Source organism: Trachypithecus francoisi, unplaced genomic scaffold (assembly GCF_009764315.1).
Source record: "Trachypithecus francoisi isolate TF-2019V2 unplaced genomic scaffold, Tfra_2.0 Lachesis_group5, whole genome shotgun sequence".
NCBI lineage: Eukaryota > Metazoa > Chordata > Mammalia > Primates > Cercopithecidae > Trachypithecus > Trachypithecus francoisi.
In genome coordinates, this window is record NW_022681470.1 from 113350272 (window position 1) to 113368980 (window position 18709).

Sequence of the window (18709 nt, forward strand, 5' to 3'; positions counted from 1 at the left end):
CAGAGAGGATGTCAACTTCCAAAGGTTATGCAGGAATAGTAAAATCAGGATTTATGGCCTATTTGACTTAAAATCCACTCTAAAAAGATGTTACACGGTCTGTAACTCAGTAGGACTTACCTGATGTATGAAAGAAAGATGAGTTATAATGACAAAATGAGACGACAAAGGCTAAGCTATTAGCTGTGGGAAGGAACAGATGGTAGACGACAGCTTGAAGAGGTAAAAATTTGGTGATTGTCCAAGTGTGGGAAGGACAGAAGTGGATAGAGCCAAGGATGATTTTTCAGATTCTAATAAGAGTAGGAGGCCCGGAGAATGATGAAATAGGCAAATTTGGAGAGGGAACTGGACCTGAGGAGTTCAAGTTGATAAATGGGTTAACCAGCAGGGGAGGCAAAAACCCTGGTTCCAGGAATGCCGTATACATAATTTAATAGCTTTTAAATTTTCCTTTAAACTTTTGAAACTGTGGTAAATATACATAAAGCTATTTTAACAATTTTTAAGTTCAGTGGCATTCAGCGCAACCATCCTATCTACAAAACTTTTCCATCACCCATTAAACAACTCTCAATTCCATCCTTCTCCCAGCCCGTAGTAACCACCATTCTACTTTGTCTCTATGAATTTGACCACTCTAGGTACCTCATATAAACTGAATCATGCAATATTTGTCCTTCTGTGACTGATTATATCACTCAGCATAATGTCAAGATTCATCCATGTGGCAGCAAATGTTAGAATTTCACTCCTTTTAAAGGTTGATTTTCCTGAAACTCTGTGATTGGAAAAATAAGGGCTGAATATTCCATCGTATGTTTGTATCACATTTTGCTTATTCATTCATCTTTTAATGGACATTCGGGTTGTTTCCACATTTTGGCTACTGTGAATAATGCTGTTACGAACTTTGGTGTACAAATACCTGTTTGAATTCCTGCTTTGAGTACATACCCGGAAGTGAAATTACTCTCAAACGTTCTTTTAAATCATATTCTGTAGTAAGGTGTACACTCCTTTAATGAAGACAGTCTGCTAAAACTAGTTTCCCCAAGTCAACAGGAATCTCTCAAACTGTAATGTGAAATTATCGTTGAGTTTTTTTTCTTTTGAGGCATGGTCTGGTTCTGTCGCCCAGACTGGAGTGCAGTGGTGCAATTATAGTTCACTGCAGCCTCGGACTCCTGGACTCAAGTGATCCTCTGGCCTTGGCCTCCCAAATAGTTGGGACCACAGGCAGGCGCCACCATGCCCAGCTAATTTCTTTTTTTTGGGAGACGGGGTCTCACACTCCTGGGCTCAAGTGATCCGCCCGCCTCCCAAAGTGCTGGGATTACAGACGGCAGTGACCCAGCCGGGCCTTATAATTGAATTTTTGAAGCTTATTCTTAGTTATGTACTTCTTTACCTATGACACTAGACCCCCAAATAGCAAAAATAAGATTGGTGTAATTTATCACTGTTACCCTTAAGCTGTTAGCATAGTGATTTGCTCATAGTAGGTGTTAAATGTTTGAAAATACAGTTCCAATATATCATTTATGGCATATTAATAGGCTATTAATTCAGTAGTAAAAACATCAGCTTTTGCATCTTTTAAAATATAAGTCAATCTTTTTTCCCTCAAGAAGGCAGCTTCGTCCCTCTCCTCACCCCCCTAATACTCTTCCATCACACACAGGTAATAAAGTACTTATATATATTAAGTAGAGTCTCCAGAGGGAAGGATGGCAGGATACAATAATTTTCTAAGAGATCTGACAGTTCTATCCACAACACTCGGGTAAAACTATTTCGGGGGTCGGGTGGCGGGGGTGGGGGACGGGGCGTTGGGAGTGGAAAGAACGTTTTTCTGAGCGCAAGTATCACTGGGCCAACGTCACCCAGCCTACATTCCGTTAAGGCTCCCGTGGACTGCTCTGGGATCAAAGCGGAGACTGACTGGGACTCCGGCCGCCGGCCGCCTCGCGTGGAGCCTTGCTCCTCTCCTCTTGCCGCCTTCCGCTGGCCGAGACCGTTTTTAGGCCTTTGCCACGCTTCGGGAGCGCCACGAACCCAACAGCCGCCCAAGACGCCTCTCGGCTCGCGGTCTGCGGACACATGCTCGGAGTCGGCGGCCTCCGCGAATAGCTGCCGTGCCGTGCCGGGTCGCAGCCGCACGCTAGCGGGGTCAACGGCGCGGTGGGCGCAGGGGTCCTCGCCAAGGTTCGGACGAGGACCTTGAAAATGGCTTCCGGGCATACGCCACAGCGGCCGTTACCAGACGCAAAACCGACGCTTCGGAGCCAAGAGCCTAGAGGGACAGAGCTTGGCGCACCATGGGACTCCCGGGGCCCACTGCCGACCGTGAGAGCGCACAAGGTTGGCGAGCCCCGCGAGGAAGCCCAGGCGCAGGTGTAGGCGCTGGCGTAGCCGCGGCGGTAGCGTCACGCAGCGAGGCCGCGCGTGCGCGGGCGTCAGGGCGTCTCTGAGTTGAGGACGCCGGCGGCACGGCGCCGAGCTTTGCTTTTTCGGTTGGGCATGTTTCTTACCGCAAGGTGATGGAAGCGACGGCCATTACAAAGACAGAAGCGTTGGCTTCAGTGAGTAGGGTTTCGTAATACAAGTTGGTGACTAACATGCTGCCTAGATTCGAGACTAAAGTCTAGTTGTTGGAGACACATGTGCAATAGAGAACCAAAATTTAAATTCATGTTCGTGAGAGAATTGGACAGATGTTGGAACAGCTCTAGTTTATTATCAAGGACACTTTTTTCCCCCTCGAAATTTCATTTTGACGATGTGTGGAAAAATTCTTGAAAAAATTTGAAGTTGAGGGTCTTAGCAATGAAATGGGCAGAACTCCCAAGACTGCTCTGTTTGTATCTAATTGAACTACTAATGATAGTAAAGGGAAAGGATGAGTGTTTTTGTTCTTAGTAGGGTTTGAGATAGTGAAAAGCCACGCTTTCTGAGCCTGTTTGCGAATGTCTGAAAAAATACTGGATACTGTAGATTAAATGGTAGTCCACATTTAATCCACAGATTGGCTGCTGTGAATAATGCGGCTATGAACCTCGGTGTATAAATATCTGGTCCAGTCCTGCTTTCGTGTTTTTTTTCTCTTTTTTGAGTACCCAGAGGTGAAATCATTATTTACTTTTAAGCGTTCTATTTAAATTATATACTGCAGTAAGGAGTAAGAGGCTTTCCTTCTTCCCTACTGAACTAAGCAGCTATTTCCTTCAGGCAACTCTTTACAAAAACGGTTTTGTATTTATTACAGCTGAGTCAGTGTTGATTCTCTCAAATAGAGCCTGAAGGATAAATCTTAATTTTTGTTTCAACAAAACTTGGAAACAAAATGGAAGAAAATAACCTACAGGTAATGCCACCCTTTTTAGCTGTGTATTTGACTCTTAAGAATTATCACCTGGATGTATTGTGAGATAATTGCAAGCAAAATTGATCACGTTTAAGTCCTAGCATTTCCTGGGGTGTTGGTTGAGGTAAACAAGGGTATACATAGATGAAAGAGTCACACTTGGTGTATGTAAGTAAAATAAATGTTTTTATTTTTATCACCAGCTGTTAAAGTAGCAAAATCTATTTTAAAAACATTCTAAGTAGTGTTTCCCCAGTGTGATCGTGCATATGGATCACCCAGGATTTTGTTAAGCTGCAGATTCTGTTTAAGGAGGTCTAAGACGGGTGAGGCCCACGCTTTTGTGTTTCTAAAGTTTCTAGGTGAAGATGCCACTGGTTTGGAAACCACATTGGGAGTATCTAGGATGTAGCTCCCTGCTGTCCAGTAGCTACACATGGCAAGTGGGCATTTGAAATGTGGCTAGTGGAACTGAGGAACTGAACTTTAACTTTTTTTTTTTTTTTTTTTTTTAAGACAGGGTCTTGCTCTGTGGCCCAGGCTGGAATGCACTGGCCCAGTCACGGCTCACTGCAGCGCTGACCACCCGGTCTCATAACTTCATTTTTAATTTTAAGTTTAAAAAGGGATATTTGATTACATTATTGGAAAAAAGTATGGAATAACTTGGGTACGTGAATGTATATTTTAAATGTAAAGTTTTTAAATCGAATACGACAAGTATTTCTGATGAAACTTGGAACTGAGATGCAGAAGTACAAAATATATAGCACACTGGATTTTGAGACAATGTGAAAAACAAGAATCTAAAATCTCACTTTTATATTGATTTTATGTGGACATTATATTTTCGATATATTGGGTTAAATATTCTAATTCCAATTATAATTCCAATTATTGGGCTACAAGAAAGTTGCCTACTTGTATTTATCTATTGAACAGTGCTACACCAGATATCAAATACCCTTTGGACTACTTTTATAATACTGCTGTGTAGGAACAGTAACAGCTGTTACAGATTAATCTTATAAATCCTGTTTTTTTCTTGGGGTCATGTTAAAGAAAAAATTAGTCTGACTTTACTGAGGACTGTTGCAATAAGAACATTGCGAGGATGAAGAATTTGACCACATAGGGTGATCAGATAGCAGGGGTAGAAGATTCTGTCTAAAGTGACTTAGAAATATTCTTATTAAAACTGGGTTAGGCAGCCCAAAGATAGGATTGGGGCCAGGTTTGAGGTCTATTTAAGAAGATGACTCAGAGGAACCTGACTAAAGTTTGGTCAAGGAGAGAGTCTTTTGCTGGCGTGGTGGAATGTTCCTACAGATGCCCAACTACTCAGGAGGCCGAGGCAGGAGGGTTGCTTGAGCCTAGGAATTTTAAATTAGCCTGGGCAACATAGTGAGACCCCACCTCTCTTAAAAAGAGAGAGTGTTGGCCAGGGGTCTTACTTAACAAGAGAGAGTGTTGGCCAGGTGTGGTGACTCACGCCTATAATCCCAGCACTTTGGGAGGCGGGCGGATCACAAGGTCAGGAGTTCAAGAAGAGCCTGCCCAACACTAAATACAAAAATTAGCCAGGCATAGTGGCATGTGCCTGTAATGTAATCCCGGCTACTCGGGAGGCTGAGGCAGGAGAATTGCTTGAACCTGGAGGGAGGCAGAGGTTGCATTGAGCTGAGATCGCGCCACTGTACTCCAGCCTGGGTGACAGGACAAGACTCTGTCTTGGGGAAGGAAAGAAAAAAAATATATAGATATATATATTATATATCTATATATTTTCAGTCATTATAAATATTTTCCAGCCTCCTGCCTACTTGGACCACAGGCTTTGGCAACTCACTTCATAAAATGTCCCTTGTGGTTAGGAGTCTTCTAATTGTTTTCTTTTTTTTTTTTTTGAGACGGCGTCTTGCTCTGTCGCCCGGGCTGGAGTGCAGTGGCTGGATCTCAGCTCACTGCAAGCTCCGCTTCCCAGGTTTACGCCATTCTCCTGCCTCAGCCTCCCGTGTAGCTGGGACTACAGGCGCCTGCCACCTCGCCCAGCTAGTTTTTTGTATTTTTTAGTAGAGACGGGGTTTTCACCGTGTTAGCCAGGATAGTCTCGATCTCCTGACCTCGTGATCCGCCCGTCTCGTCCTCCCAAAGTGCTGGGATTACAGGCTTGAGCCACTGCGCCCGGCTTCTAATTGTTTTCATTGAATACATTCATTAGTAATGTTCTCTTCAGCTGAAACTAAGCTATAGGGCGCATAGAGCCAGATTCTCACTTATTAAAAGGCATGAGGATGCTTAGATGAACTGTGGAGGAAATGCAGTGCTACCTAATGATTTTAGGACAAGGGGTATGTGAAGGCCATTGTGTTTTTCAAAGTGATTGGGGGAAATAAAGGGTTTTTTTTTTTTATTTGCCCTTATTTAATTTCTGAAGTCATGCGTGATTTAGAACCTGTCTTTTTTTGTTTGTGAACTTTAGTGCAGTAGTGTGGTTGACGGTAATTTTGAAGAAGTTCCCAGGGAGACAGCAATTCAGTTTAAACCTCCACTATACAGACAGCGGTACCAGTTCGTTAAAAATTTAGTGGATCAACATGAGCCTAAGAAGGTAGGTATTTCTCTTTCCAAACATTTAATTATTAAGACTAGTAGACTAGTCTTATGAAGTGTTTTGTCAAATGGATTAGTATGGAGAGACTTTTCACAGGGATTACTGCAATAGGGAGAATGCCATAACCACAAGATCTGCAAGTGTCTTAAGAGTTAAGCAAAAGAGGTTTTTCTTTTACTGGAGAAGTGAACAAAGCTAGAAACTAGGGAGGTGGGATGAAAGGTTGGTTTGAAAGGACAGTAGAATGGGGAGCCTTAAGGAGGGGGCTCTTTCCTCAGGCTAAAGTTCAGGGCCCTGGGGAAGAAGGAAAGTTTGAATAAAGTATGGTTAAAAAAGGAATTTTCTTCCCATTGATCAGTGGGGACAAGTATTCATGAAAATCATTTGAGGCAAAGAATGGAAACACAAGGAATCTTATCTTAAGTTTTATGGAGGAGGGTCGTTCTTTGGTTCTTTGCGGTGAGCCCTTTCCTGGAACACAAAGCATAGGTGGATTCCTTTAGCAGATACCAGAAACACAGAGCTCAGATAGAATTCAGCATTGTCAGGTTCAAATATGAAGAAAATCTTGAGATTTCGTAGTTGGATATGGTCTTGTAGGTACCGTATTTCTAGAGCATTTAGTTAGAATATCAGGCAAACTGGTATTGTAGCCACAGGTATTGTGGTTCTTTCAAAATTAGATGATAATGGGCCGAGTGCGATGGCCCATTTACACCTGTAATTCCAGCACTTTGGGAGGCTGAGGCAGGTGGATAGCTTGAGACCAACCTGGCACCATAGTGAGACCCTGTGTCTACAAAACATAAAATTAGTTGGGCATGGTGGTGTGTGCCTGTAGTCCCAGCTACTCAGGAGGCTGAGGTGGGAGGATCCCTTGAGCCCAAGGAATTGAGGCTGCAGTGAGCTGTTACCACCTGCACTCCAGCCTGGGCAACAGAGCAAGATCTCGTCTCAAAAAGAAAATTAGATCATAATGAGCCTACTCAGTTAACTTCAGAGGAAAGTCATAATTGCATACAATCTACATACATACATCCATACCTGGTTACTATACTAATGAATTGGATGTGAATTAGATGCGGATAAGGTGAATTTCTAGATGAAAGCTTTCTTTTTCTGCTTGATATTGAAGACTTAGTGAAGATTCCTGTGTGTGAAGGTTTCCCTTAACTGCACCACTACTGTTACTACATTTGCACACAAAGGCGCAGGTATTAGTTTATATCTTTGTAGCCATCTATGCATGTGTATTCAGGTAAATCATCTAAAATTGGCTTTTTGGCAGCTCAAAGTTCAGTATGGAATTTCAGATGGTTTGAGGTAATTGTTTAATCAAATAAATGTGTGAGGGGTGAAAGCAAAGTTTTAGAAAGCTTTGTTTGCTGAAATATGCTGAGAATATTTAAGACTCCAAATTCTGATTCTGAATGGGAAAACTGTGTACCTAACTGTTTCCCATTAGTTCAATATAGACAGTAACAGTTGTTCTGGAATAGGAATGGACCTTTCTATTTTACTATGATCAAATAGAAATTTGCCTGTGGGCTTATAAAGTCGCAGGTTAATTTGTGTGTGTGTGTGTGTGTGTAGAATCTTCTGCCAAAAAGATCCTTTTATTATTTTATTACTGATATATACTCCCCTCTCTCCTCCTCCTCAAAAAAAAAAAGTGTTTGATCCTGCTTCTCTGGCTCTAAATGTCTTTGAAATAACACTCTGTCTCATCGACAGGTTGCAGACCTGGGATGTGGTGATACTTCACTCTTAAGGCTGCTAAAAGTCAATCCATGCATTGAATTGCTTGTTGGAGTAGATATTAATGAGGATAAATTACGATGGAGAGGGTAATACCTACTTTCTGAAAGAATTATGCATTAATCTAAAACTAATGGCATTATTAATTGAGTTTAGAGAAAGTGTTGATTTTATACTTGTTTTAAAAGATTGGGGCTATTAGGGATTTTCATCTCACCGAATAATCAGGCTTTGCCATAACACTAAAAATACCTGCATTTTATTGCTACCAACTTAAAGTATAGCCTCAATTAAATGATTATAATAGTCAAAGCATTGCAAACTAAAATTCAGATAGCAGAATCTCATCACTTTAATGCTGGACACTATGATAATTTATAGCAGAGAATTTAAAATGCCCCAGAACACTGAGGCCAAGGCTCCAGGCCACCACCTCCATTTTGAACCATAGCATTTCTCCTATCTCTTGTGCATATAGTATATATACATTAGATTTCCACAGATTGCTTGAAGAATATTCTTTTTCTAAAGAACAAAAATCTCAAAATCACTGAATCAAAGTAAACTGGAAAACCAAAAGTATTACAAATGAAAACAATATAACAATATTAAATATTCAAAGTCTTTTTTTCATTGGCCAGTAACTTATCATTGTGAGAGGAAGTTTCCCCATGACCTGGTGTTTAATATATCAAGACAAAGAAAACAGGCCATGGCAGACTTATATCAATAGAGATAGAAGATAATTGTCAGAAGATCTGAGTTCTGTAGCTGGTGAGAATTTTCAAATAGATTGTGTTCAGAAAGTTTCTTCAATAATTCTTTTGCAGGGATTCGTTAGCTCCTTTCATGGGGGATTTTCTGAAACCTCGGGATCTGAATTTGACCATCACATTGTATCATGGCTCCGTCGTGGAGAGAGACTCTCGTTTGCTTGGATTTGACTTGATAACGTGTATTGAATTGTAAGTTTTAAACTGATATACTGTATAACTGTTCATTTGCAAAACCTGAATAAGTCTCAGTGATCTTAGTGTCCTAAATATTTACGTCTTGATTATTGTAAGGAAAACTGCTCTTTCGTTGGGAATATCTTTTTACTCTGCTTTTCCAGCATTTTACTTAGAAATTTCAAGTATACAGATAAAAATTGCCATAAATACATAGTACCAAGAATACCTATACCCCCCCTTATCCAGATGTTAACATCTTCCTCACTTTTTAAATAATTTGTACATTGCACCCTCCTTCTTCTGTTTCCCCCTCCTCCATCTCCCTTTAGAGTTTTTTTTTTTTCCTGAATCAATTAAGGGTGTACCCATGGCCCTTTGCCTCTACTGAAAAATTCAGTTTAAAAGTTGGAGGCCTCACACTACTTGACTTGAAAATATACTACAAAGCAGTAGCAATAAAAATATCGTGGTCCTGGTATAAAAACAGAGACATAGACCAATGGAACAGAATAGAGAGAACCCAGAAATAAATGCACGCATTTACAGCCAACTGATTTCAACAAAGACACCAAGAACATACGTTGGCAAAAGGACACCCTTTTTGATAAATGGTACTGGGAAAACTCCATATCCCTATGCAGAGTGAAATTAGACCCCTATCTCTCACTTGATACAAACATCAACTCAAGATGGATTAAAGAGTTAATTGCAGATCCAAAACTATAAAAGTACTAGAAGAAAACAGGAAATGCTTCAGGACATTGATCTAGGCAAAGATTTTGAGTAAGACTATAAAAGCGCAGGCTACAAACAGAAATACACAAATGGGACTATACGAAACTGACATGTTTCTGCACAGCAAAGAATAGAGTGAACAGAACCTATAGAATGGGAGAAAATACTTGCAAAGTATTCATCAAGGGATTAATATCTAGAATATACAAGAATCTCAACGGCAAAAAAATAACCCCAAATAATTAAAAAATGGGCAAAGGACCTGAAGAGACATTTCTCAAAAGACATACAGATGGTTAACAAGTAGATGAAAAAATGCTCAACATCACTAATCATCAGGGAAATGTGACTCAAAACCATAGTGAGATATCTCATCCCATTTAGAATGGCTGTTATTAAAAAGACAATAAATGCTGGCAAGGATGCAGAGAAAGGGAACTCATATAAATTGGTGTGGATGTAAATTAGTACAGCCGTTATGGAAAACAGTGTGGAGGTTTTTCAAAAAAACTGAAAATAGAACTGCCATGTGATCTAGCAATCCCACTACTGCGTATTTATCCAAAGGAAAGAAATCAGTTATATTGAAGAGAGATCTGCACCCCAGTGTTTATTACAGCACAGTAGCCAGGATATGGAATCTACCTAAATGTCCCTCAGTAGATGAATGGATAAAGAAAATGTGGTATTTAGGCTGGGCGTGGTGGCTCACGCCTGTAATCCCAGCACTTTGGGAGGCCGAGGCAGGTGGATCACCTGAGGTCAGGAGTTCAAGACCAGCCTGGCCAACATGGTGAAACCCCATCTCTAGAAAAATACAAAACAATTAGCTGGGCGTGATGGTGGGCGCCTGTAATCTCAGCTTCTTGGGAGACTGAGGCAGGAGACTCACTTGAACCTGGGAGGTGGAGGTTGCAGTGAGCTGAGATTGCATCATTGCACTCCAGCCTGGGCAACGAGCAAAACTCCGTCTCAAAAAAAAAAAAAAAAAAAAAAAAAAAGGATATATGCACAATGGAATACTATTCAGCTGTAAAAGGGAATGAAATTGTCATGGATGAACCTGGAGGGCATTAAGTGAAATAAGTCGGGCATAGAAGATGAATACCACATGTTCTCATATCTGGGAACCTAAAAAATGAGCTTAAATTTAAGTGTAGAGTAGAATTATTATTGGCTGGGAAGGGTAGCAGGGAGGAGAGGCTAGGGAGTGATTGATTAATGGATACAAAACTACAGCTAGATAGGAGGAACAAGTTTTATTGTTCTATAGCACTGTAGGGTGAATATAGTTAACAGTTGTGTATTTTTAAAGAGCTAGAAGAGGATTCTGAATGTTCGTAGCATGAAGAAATAAATGTTTGAGGTGATGGAGATCCTCATTACTGTGACTTGATCATTACACATTGTCTACATGTATCAAACTATCACTCTGCATCCTATAAATATGTACAGTTCAGCTTATTTCCAAGGCAAGGGGTATTATGTAACCAGTCCCCTGTCCCCCATTTTTAAATAAGAATTTTTTTTATTTTGGGCTCCCATTGATTAGATTCAGCTTATGCATCTTTGGAATACTGCAGAATGCCCCAGAGGTTATTTGGGTCTTTCTCATGGCCTCCCATCTGGAAGCACATAATGTCCATCTGTCCCTCCTTGATGATACTAATTTTGATTCCCCTTCTCCTGCTCCCCGGTCAAGGTGTTTGCTCCACTGTGTAATTGCTGTTTTGATTTTGCCTTTTTCTCTCATGACTAGTAGGGAGACATATTGAGATATGTAGATCTCAATATGTAGATACTTTGTCACACATTCGTATTTCCCCCTAGATTTAGCATCATCAGTGATTCGTGTCTGATCCAATCTTTATGACAGTGGAGGCAAATGATGTTTACTGTGATTCCAGTACTACCTCTAGACATTTACCAGTCAACCCTTGGCATTTTACCGGGAGCAAGAGCCCGCCCTCTCCCCACTTATTTATTTATCAGTAAGTGAACTCATGAATTCTTACTTTTTGATGGTTTATGATTAATACTGCACTTATTTTCTTGTCCCAGGGTTGGCTAATGGGGGCCCCATTGAGCTGGCTCCTGAGTCTTGAGATAGGTCTCATTTTTGTAAGTACTCTTTGACATCCCAGATGTACCAGGCCTCCCTCCTACTTTTCCTTCTCTGGTCCTGGAATAACTTATTTCTCAAAGGAGCTCTGTTTCCTTTAAATGGGGATTGGTATTTAGGAACCTAAGATAGGTGCTTCTTAATGACTTTTAATAGTTAAAGGGCTTGCTCTGTGGTCAGTTTGCCTGGTTGTGTGTTCAGGTTGATTTCTCATTTTTATTTGTGTTTGTATGTATGCATTTATGTATTTTGAGACAGGGTCTCGCTCTGTCACCCAGGCTGGAGTGTGGTGGCACGATCTTGGCTTACTGCAACCTCCACCTCCCAGGTTCAAGTGATTCTCTTGCCTCAGCCACCTGAGTAGCTGGGATTACAGGCACGTGCCACCATGCCCAGCTAATTTTTGTATTTTTAGTAGAGATGGGGTTTCGCTATGTTAGCCAGACTGGTCTCGAACTCCTGGCCTCATGTGGTCTGCGTGCCTTGGCCTCCCCAAGTGCTGGGATTACAGGCGTGAGCCACTGTGCCTGGCCTGATTTCTAATTTTTAGTAATATGTACTGCTCCTCCAAAGCAGAGAGTTTACTTTGTATTTTTTTTGTATTTTCTATTGCCTGGAACATATTAGTTATAGGAAACAAAATTGAATGAAGAACAAAGGAGCCATATATCAAGTTTAGAACAGCAACTGGCAATAAGAAAATCTACTCGTAGGTATTTTGGTCTCATCATTTGTACTTAAGTATATCCAGTTTGTCCTTCTTGAAGTTAGTGTTTCAGTTTCCCGTGTACCTCTTTTATTATTTTTATTTTTATTGTGGTAAAATACACATAACCAGAATTTTCCATGTCAACCATTTTAAGTGTACAGTTCAGTGGCATTAAATACATTAACATTGTCATGCTGCCACACTACTATCCATCCACAGAACTTTTTGTCTTGCAAAACCCAAACAATTACCAACCTGTTAACAACTCCCTGTTCCTGCCTCCCAGTAGCCACCATTCTATTTTCTGTCTCGATCAGTGGAATCAGGCATTATTTGTACTTTTGTGACTGGCTTTTGCCACCTCTCACAATATCTTCAAGGTTCACCCATATGCTGTAGCATGTGTCAGAAATTCCTTCTTTTTAAGGCTGAATCATCCATGTTATATGTGTATACCATAGGCTGTTTATGCATTTATCTGTTGATAGACACTTGGGTTGCTTCCACTTTTTGGCTATTGTAAAAAACGCTGTTCTGAACATGGTATACAAATATCCATTTGTGCTCTGCTTTCAATTATTTTGGGTATATATCCAGAATGGAAATGCTGGATCATATGGTAATTATTTTTAATTTTTTTGAGGAACTACCATACTGTTTTATATTGTTTTCTGTAACAGCTGCACCATTTCACATTCACTTTATGGACCAATAACTTACTAGTCCAAGAATGGCAGTGACTTGGCTCGTTGAAGTCACTAGGAACCAAATTCCTGTGTCTTGTTCTACCGTCCCCTGGAGTGTTAAACCTATCTGTGGTCATAGCTGTGTCACAGACATATTCTCCTGGTTAATAGGAGAGGGGAAAATCACAGAGGCATGTATGCTAAATATTTTAAGACCCAGAAGGGGAAAACATCTCTTCCATTCACCCTCTGTTTGTGAGAACTTAGGCTTGTGGTCACACCTGGCTGCAAAGGAGGCTGGAAATGGATCCTGTAAACAGGCAGCCACATGCCTGTGACAACTCTTACTATGGAGGAAGAATAGAGTAGAATCTGGTGGACAGCTAGCAGCATCCACCACAGAAGTCCTTGCCAAACTGCCTTCCTTAGGAGTTGTACTGATTCACACGCCTATTGCTTATGTAGGAGGGTTTATTTTCCTACCCCTTCACCATATGACTTTTCCAGTGTTGTCTTTTCCTACTTGATCTTTGACAGTCTGCTAAGAGGAAAGTAATCTCAGTATACTTTCAACTTATATTTTTCCTGTATCACATTTTCACCTGTTCCAGAGTTCAGAGCACTTCTCTGAACTATGTGTTTTTTAAATGAATTTTTCTTATTGGATTGTTAATATTTTTCTTACTAATTCATATGCTTTCTTTTTATGTTAGGGAAATTAGGCCAGTTAATATGATACACATAGCAGATATTTACCCCCCACTTTGTTGTTTGACTTTATTTTTAATGACTTAAAAAATAACATGTAAAATTGATGATTTTTAGGTGGTATAGTTGTGTGAATTTGAACACACACAGTTTAATGTAGCCATCACTATGGTCAGGGTACAGAACAGCCCATCACCCCAAACACCTGTTTTGTACTACTCCTTTGCCATCATCTTCCTTTGTTTTCCATCACTATAGTTTTGTCCTTTTGAGAATATATGACAATAGAATCATACAGTTTGTAACCTTTTTTTTTTTTTTTTTTTGAGATGCAGTCTTGCTCTCTCGCCCAGGCTGGAGTGCATGGAGTGCAGTGGTGCAACCTCGGCTCACCACGGCCCCTGCCTCCCGGGTTCAAGCCATTCTCCAGCCTTAGCCTCCCGAGTAGCTGGGATTACAGGAGCGTGCCACCGTGCCTGGCTAACTTTTGTATTTTGAGTACAGATGGGGTTTCACTATGTTGGCCAGGCTGGTCTTGAACTCCTGACCTCATGATCCACCCACCTCGGCCTCCCAAAGTGCTAGGATTACAGGCGTGAGCCACTGCGCCTGGCCACAGTTTGTAACGTTTGAGACAATCTTCATTCACTTTGTGATGGCTTTGAGAGTTATCTAAGTTATTCTGTGTGTCAGTAGTTGGTCCCTCATAATTTCTGAGTAGTATTCCATTGTATGGAAGCTCCACCTTTCATTCTTTACCCATTTAAAGATATTTGGATTGTTTCCCATTGGAGTGATTATGAATAGAACAATTATAAATATTCACATACAGGTTTTGTGCAAAGATAAACTTCACTTGTGAGTGAGATTACTGGGTAGGTCGTAGGTTTAAGACTGTGTGTATGTTTTGCTTTTACAAATTTCCCTCTGTGCTGGGCGTGGTGGCTCATGCCTCTAATCTCAGAACTTTGGGAGGCTGAGGTAGGCAGATCACCTGAGGTCAGGAGTTGAAGACTAGCCTGGCCAACATGATCTCAGGTACTTGGGAGGCTGAGGCAGGAGAATCGCTTGAACCCAGGAGGTGGAGGTTGCAGTGAGCTGAAATCATGCTATTGCACTCCAGCCTGGGCGACAAGAGTCTCTCTGTCCTCTCTCCCCTCTCCCCTCTCTCCTCCTCTCTCTCTCTCTCTCCCTCCCTCCCTCCCTCCCTCCTCTCTCTCTCTCTCTCTCTGTCTCTCTCTCTCCCTCCCTCCCTGTCTCTCTCTCTCCCTCCCTCCCTGTCTCTCTCTCTCCCTCCCTCCCTCCCCCACCCCCACACTCTTTGTCTCCCCACACTTTCTCCCCACACTCTTTTCTCTGTTTCTCTCTTGACTGAGTTTTGCTTGTCGCCCAGGCCGGAGAGCAATGGTGCAATCTCGGCTTGCTGCAACCTCTGCCTCCTGGGTTCAAGCAATTCTCCTGCCTCAGCCTCCCAAGTAGCTGGGATCACTGGCGTGCGCTACCACACCCAGCAAAAATTTGTATTTTTAGTAGAGACAGGGTTTCATCATGTTGGCCAGGCTGGTCTTTAACTCTTGACCTCGGGTGATCCGTCCACCTTGGCCTTCCAAAGTGTTGGGATTACAGGCGTGAGCCCCTGTGCCGGCCTGAAGAATTGTTCTTAGGTCATGTAAGCATTATGACATATTCAAAGAAGGGAGAAATCGATATGCAGATGGAAATTGTTTTTGATAAATCAATTAGAAAAATATGTGCAAATGAAGCTAAATTTTATTATGTCTTTCTCATTGATTATTTTAGAATAGAACATTTGGATTCAGGTGATCTGGCCAGATTTCCTGAAGTGGTATTTGGGTACCTGTCTCCATCCATGATTGTCATCAGCACACCAAACTCTGAATTCAATCCCCTGTTTCCATCAGTGACCTTAAGAGATTCGGATCATAAATTTGAGTGGACCAGAATGGAGTTTCAGACCTGGTAAGTTCAGAAGGGTTTTTGTTTATTTGGGATCCTGTTGGAGTTTAAAATCTTAGGAAATAAATATTGATATACATACATTACCTAAATTGTTTTTTACTTTCTTCCAATAAAATTGATTCCAACGTGTGACTTAGTAGGTAATAAGATCACAAAGGAACCATTGCATTTGGGCAAGTGTGGAAAGGGAGGAGGTATAGTCACTGGGCACCTTTTATGTGAAGGCATCTGTAGTACTGGCATGGAGATGAGGAACAAAACAGGGAAGGTTTGGGGCAGTGAGAATGAGCCTCATGCCGCTCCCTGGGGTATCTCCTGAGGCTGAGTCATGCTTTCTGGAGTTACTGCAAACCCAAATGGAGTTGGGTTGAGCCCTTGTGGTCTCCTTGTCCACCCCTATACCTGCCCATGATGTTCCTTTCCTCTTCCATATTCTTAGGGTAAATTGGAAACTGACACTATATCCTTGCCTTGACTTCTCATTGAAATAAATTAGGAATTTGTAACTTAGAAGTATTTACATTAAATGTATTTTTCATGTTCTATTATACTGCTGACCAGAAATGGTTCCTTATTTAACAGTAGCTCTACATTTACAAAAATGATTGCTGTCCTCGTTTTGGTTTCAGGGCTTTATGTGTGGCAAATCGCTATGATTACTCTGTGGAGTTTACTGGTGTTGGGGAACCACCAGCTGGAGCTGAAAATGTTGGATACTGTACCCAGATAGGAATCTTCCACAAAAACGGAGGAAAGGCAACAGAAGCATGTGTTTCAGAGCAGCATGATCAGCATGTTTATAAAGCTGTGAGTATTCTTTGTGAGATATCTATCAGGGCTAAAGGTACATTAGGATGGTGAACTTTTTTGGGGAGTAAGAATCCCCAAACTAGAGATGAGTATAAATGACCTTGCTTTGTGGTTCAACCTAGGAGAATTCTTCAGGCCCCATGACTTCTGTCCGAGTTAGCCTACGGTATCCTTTGACACTGCCTGGCCCTTTGGTGTGTTTCAAGGCATGTTTAAGGGAATGATTGCTGGGGTTGTCTTAGAATACTTCAAAGTAGCTGGGTACAGTGGCTCACACCAGTGATCCTAGCACTTTGGGAGGCCAAGGCAGAAAGATTGCTTGAACCCAGGAGTTCGAGTGGAGCCTGGACAACATAGTGAGATCTCAATCTCTACAAAAAAACACCCAGAATACTTCAAAGCAATACTTCAGCAACTCCTTTTTGTGATCTGTTAGGATTATCAGTAGCAAAAAGGAAAGCCAGCAGCAGTTTCTCCCCGGCTTGGCTTAGGACATACTCTTTGAGCCTACAAACTTCTCAGACCTTTTTGGTTTAAAGAGAAGAAGAAGAAACACATCCTCCCCCTCTTTAAACATTTATTTAATTAGGGGTCTTGTTCTGTCACCCAGGCTGGAGTGCACTGGCACAATCATGGCTCACTGTAACCTTGAATTCCTGGGCACAAGTGATCCTCCCACTTGAGCCTCCCAAGTAGCTAGGACTACAGGCGTGCACCACCATGCTCAGCATTTTTTTTGTTGTTGTTGAGACAGGGTCTCACTATATTGCCCAGGCTGGTCTTGATCTTCCATCCTCAAGCAGTCCTCCTGCCCCACCTTCCTAAAATGCTGAGATTACAGGTGTGAGCCACTGCATTTACCCACATTTTCTCTTTTAACAGAACCATTTTTCGTTTTTTTGCCCTTTCCCCTGTAATATCAAGTAGAAATACTGGGTTTGTGTGACTTGGTAGAAACCTGGCTGGGAGACATTGGGCATTAGCATTAGAAAGCAAATGAGATAGTTAATGTCTGTGTGTCAGTAATTAGATTCCCATTATAATTGAGGCATTTACGATTAGTAGGATCTGACATATATTCAATACGTACATTCATTCTTACATGGCAAAAAAGTTATTGATGGCTTTGAAAAGTTTTCCATGTATTTTCCATATAAGTGTTTTGTTTTTTCCCTTCAGGTTTTTACCACCTCATACCCGAGCTTACAGCAGGAAAGATTCTTTAAACTTGTGTTGGTTAATGAGGTGTCCCAACAAGTGGAAAGCTTAAGAGTGAGCCACCTGCCAAGGCGGAAAGAACAGGATGGGGAACGGGGTGATAAGCCCAAAGACATTGGCGGCTCAAAGGCCCCTGTCCCATGCTTTGGACCAGTCTTCACAGAGGTTGAGAAGGCCAAGATCGAGAACTCTCCCAAACCCTTCTGTGTTGGAGATAAATTTTTCATACCTCTGCAGAGACTCCTTGCTTATCCCAGGTTGAACCGCTTATGTGCTAATGAAGAGATGATGAGATCCGTCATTGCTGACTCAATTCCTCTGAGCAGTGATGGTTCTGCAGTGGTGGCTGACCTGTGTAATTATTTTGATGAACAGTTTGAGTTTTGAACCATGTTTATTTCCTGAAATTTCAGGGTCTCAGTGATAGTTGTGCTCACTTAGAATTTAGGGTTTTTTTTGTGTGTGTAATCCTAATTCAAGTAATGTTTTTAAAATTTCACTGCAAAAGTCGGTGTTCCAAGCCATTGGACAGACCTGCTTGACATATGGCCAGACTGCAGTAAGCCCTGAGAAAGATATTAGGGTTTAACTAAAAACAGGTGCTTTCCTTTGAGCTTGGACTTTTTTGTTTTCTCAAGAATAAAAAAGTTGGATGTGGTAATATGTTAATTTTGAACTTACCTATATTTTTTGTGTTAGAGCCATGAGTTGATTGTTGTTAGTCTGTTCTCACATTGCTGTGAAGAACTACCTGAGACTGGGTAATTTATAAAGAAAAGAGGTTTAATTGACTTCCAGCTCTGCAGGCTGCACAGGAAGCATATGGGAAGCTGGGGAGGCCTCAGGAGACTTCCAGTCTTGGTGGAAGGCCTTCGAAGGGGAAGCAGGCACGTGTTACACAGAGCCAGAGGAAGAGAGCTTGGGGAGGTCTACACGCTTCTGAATAACCAGGTTTAACAACAAGAATAGCAAGGGGGGAAATCCACCCTCGTGACCCAGTCACCTCCCACCAGCCTGCTCCACCAACATTGGGGATTACAATTTGACAT

The 18709-nt window shown here is 41.6% G+C and overlaps 1 protein-coding gene across 3 annotated transcripts; it reads left to right on the plus strand.

Annotated features, from left to right (window-relative positions):
* The first annotated feature begins 2258 nt into the window (after positions 1-2258).
* Positions 2259-18329, plus strand: HENMT1 (HEN methyltransferase 1). 3 transcript variants are annotated; one of them, XM_033200101.1, is made up of 8 exons: positions 2259-2397; positions 3269-3367; positions 5850-5978; positions 7716-7828; positions 8570-8704; positions 15453-15632; positions 16262-16439; positions 17622-18329. In XM_033200101.1, the coding sequence occupies exons 2-8, from the start codon at positions 3347-3349 to the stop codon at positions 18045-18047; spliced, it is 1182 nt and encodes a 393-aa protein (XP_033055992.1). In that variant the 5' UTR covers positions 2259-2397; positions 3269-3346; the 3' UTR covers positions 18048-18329. The 3 variants fall into 3 exon arrangements, with proteins under 3 accessions (XP_033055992.1, XP_033055991.1, XP_033055990.1); XM_033200100.1 differs by lacking the exon at positions 2259-2397 and adding an exon at positions 2420-2540; XM_033200099.1 differs by lacking the exon at positions 2259-2397 and adding an exon at positions 2455-2585.
* The last annotated feature ends 380 nt before the right edge of the window (positions 18330-18709 follow it).